The 2373-nt window shown below is 38.6% G+C and overlaps 1 protein-coding gene across 2 annotated transcripts in view; it reads right to left on the reverse strand.

The window, feature by feature from the left end:
- LOC108978976 (F-actin-uncapping protein LRRC16A) overlaps positions 1–2373 on the reverse strand; it is an 80985-nt gene that overhangs the window by 3628 nt on the left and 74984 nt on the right. For both annotated transcript variants that reach the window (XM_018949506.1, XM_018949507.1), the window contains exons 18-20: positions 663–1266; positions 226–597; positions 106–159 (exon numbers count right to left, since the gene is read on the reverse strand). In XM_018949506.1, coding sequence (XP_018805051.1) covers positions 106–159; positions 226–597; positions 663–1266 — 1030 coding nt within the window. The remainder of the gene's footprint in view (positions 1–105; positions 160–225; positions 598–662; positions 1267–2373) is intronic.

Raw genomic sequence — 2373 nt, forward strand, 5'->3', positions numbered from 1 at the left:
TATCTGACTCTTTTAGTTTTAGGACTTACAACAACCGTTATGTGAACAAAACTATAATACTCTCTTTAGCAACATTGTTGCGAGAGTATAAGAACCATAGCTTACCTGGCACACTGCCGACATTGTTGCTGCTCTGACTAAACGATATGGATTCAGCATCTGCAATTTATAAATCATTAAGCAAACGCATTTAAAACGCATTTTATAAATTGTTAGTACGCTTACCTTCATCGAGCTTTTCCGGCGTCGTTTTACTAGAGTCACTGTTTTGGAAGTCGTTGGCACCAGGCGCTTTGGGTTCATTTCCTACTACCGACCAGGGACGTGGCTTCTGCAGTATTATTGGTGTGCGTATAATACSGTTAGTGGTCTTAATGCTGATGCCATCGCCTCCGGTGTGGCTACGTATCGAATCACTGCTTGGCGAACGCATCTTATTCTCACGTTCTGGAGCTTTTAGTGCTGAATTGGGCTCATCACCCGCCGCAACGCTGCCACCTTYAGTACGCATTTTCACCAGCGGCGATTTACGGCCAATTAGTGGCGAATATTTTTCCAAATTGTCTGTCGAACGCGAACGTGTGGTCCATGGCACGCCTGCAAGTAGCAAGGTTAATATGATGCGGGAATTTCAAGTAACAATTTTTGGTTTGAGTAATTACATTTACCCTTGAGCAATGGTGACTGCCGATCCAGCTTAATGGGTCTGCGCTCCTCCAATATGGGTGTAGTTTCTTCGGATGTCAGATGACCGTTGCCATCACGACTCATTGTTGGACTATCGACAAACGATAGCGAGCTGCACTCTTCGGAAGTGGGTGAAATCAGCGGCGTCAACGTGGTGGGCGTCACCGAACCGGGACGAAAGAATAAATCCAAACCCTCGCCTATCTCTTTGGTGCTCGGGCTGGCGCTATTGTCCACCGCAACCAACGGCCGCGTTGGTGCGCGCGTCTTGGCGCGTTTCGGTCGTCCCTTAACCAGATGTTGCAATTGGAATGAGGCGCTGGGAAGTTCAGTTATTGAGTCGCCGCATTCGTCACCGCCTAAATCATCCAACCCGTTGCCACTACCCCCAGTAGTCGTGCCGGCAATGCTGGCGCCCATGCCATTCGAATCGCGTGGCGATAGCTGTGACGAGGAGCGATGCGAAGAGGGTGACTCCAACAGGTCGGGTATATGCCCCAAGCTGAGGTTCTCCACGACGGACTGAGGACGCACTTTGCGCGCCACCGAACGACGCTTGGTGGGCATGTGTGGGGTAGCCTATATGCGAAATGGAGTAAGGGAGGGAAAGTGGAGAAAAGAAATTTATTGAGTGCTTTGTAAACGTGCAAATGACAAGAGTGTGCAAAACAGAATGAAAGTTAATAAAATAGTGAGAGCTGGCAGAAAAACAAAGAGAAGTTCGGAAGCAAATGAGTAAGAGATTTGGCTAAAAGTTCTATTGTGTTCAATTCTACTTGATATAATGGATAGAATTGTTATGCTAATGCTAAGCTGTTGGCTTAAAATTTTTAATTCATTTAATATTATTTTTTATCTTTGCCTTGCTTTTTAAAACTATTCTTGAGTCTTTTGAAAGTACTAATTTACTAATTTACATTTGAACACAATAAATCGATTAGCTCCATCTCGTGAAAAAAGAGTACGAAGAGTGTTATAAGTAGAATTTGAAATGCTTTTAATGAAATATGAGCGAAATGAGGTTAGATTATAACTAAAATAATTACAAGTAATAATTTTTAATTTATTTAAATACTTTATAGCTTAATGAAACATATTAAATTAGATTTCATTAAAATATACTCGTATCTGAAATCAGCTTGATGATGCTGAAAGTATACGACTTTTCAACTGGATTGTAGGATTTCTAGATACTGTCAATGTATATAGCTAAAGGATTGCTTATAATTGGGTGAAAACTATATCCAAGTGCCATATTGAAATTAACTTGTTTTACTAGTGATGACTGGTTTTTAGCTATCGTCCAGCAATATTTTGCTACAAATTTATTTTATAAAAGAAAATTACAAACAAAAAAATTAAGTGAAAGAACTTGAAAGAAACGCTTTAATACCAAACAGGGTTGTTTTTGATTTAAAAACATTTTAATATAAATATTTAATTTTAAATTTTGGGGATTTAAAAAAATATTTCTCTTTTGTTTTAAAAATAAAGAATTTAATATGTTTATAAATAAATTGAAAATTTTATTTTTAAGGTCACTCCTCAGTGCTCTAAAGTATTGAAGATGATCTCCCTGTGCGATTTCTCTAGTTCAAAAGGATTAATTCTTATATATTTTTTTTTATTCTTATATACTGGATTTTTTTTTTTAATACGAAATTTGGAATTAAAAATTATAAACAT

This window comes from Bactrocera latifrons, unplaced genomic scaffold (genome assembly GCF_001853355.1).
Source record: "Bactrocera latifrons isolate USDA-ARS-PBARC rearing strain unplaced genomic scaffold, ASM185335v1 scaffold_13, whole genome shotgun sequence".
NCBI classification, from domain to species: domain Eukaryota; kingdom Metazoa; phylum Arthropoda; class Insecta; order Diptera; family Tephritidae; genus Bactrocera; species Bactrocera latifrons.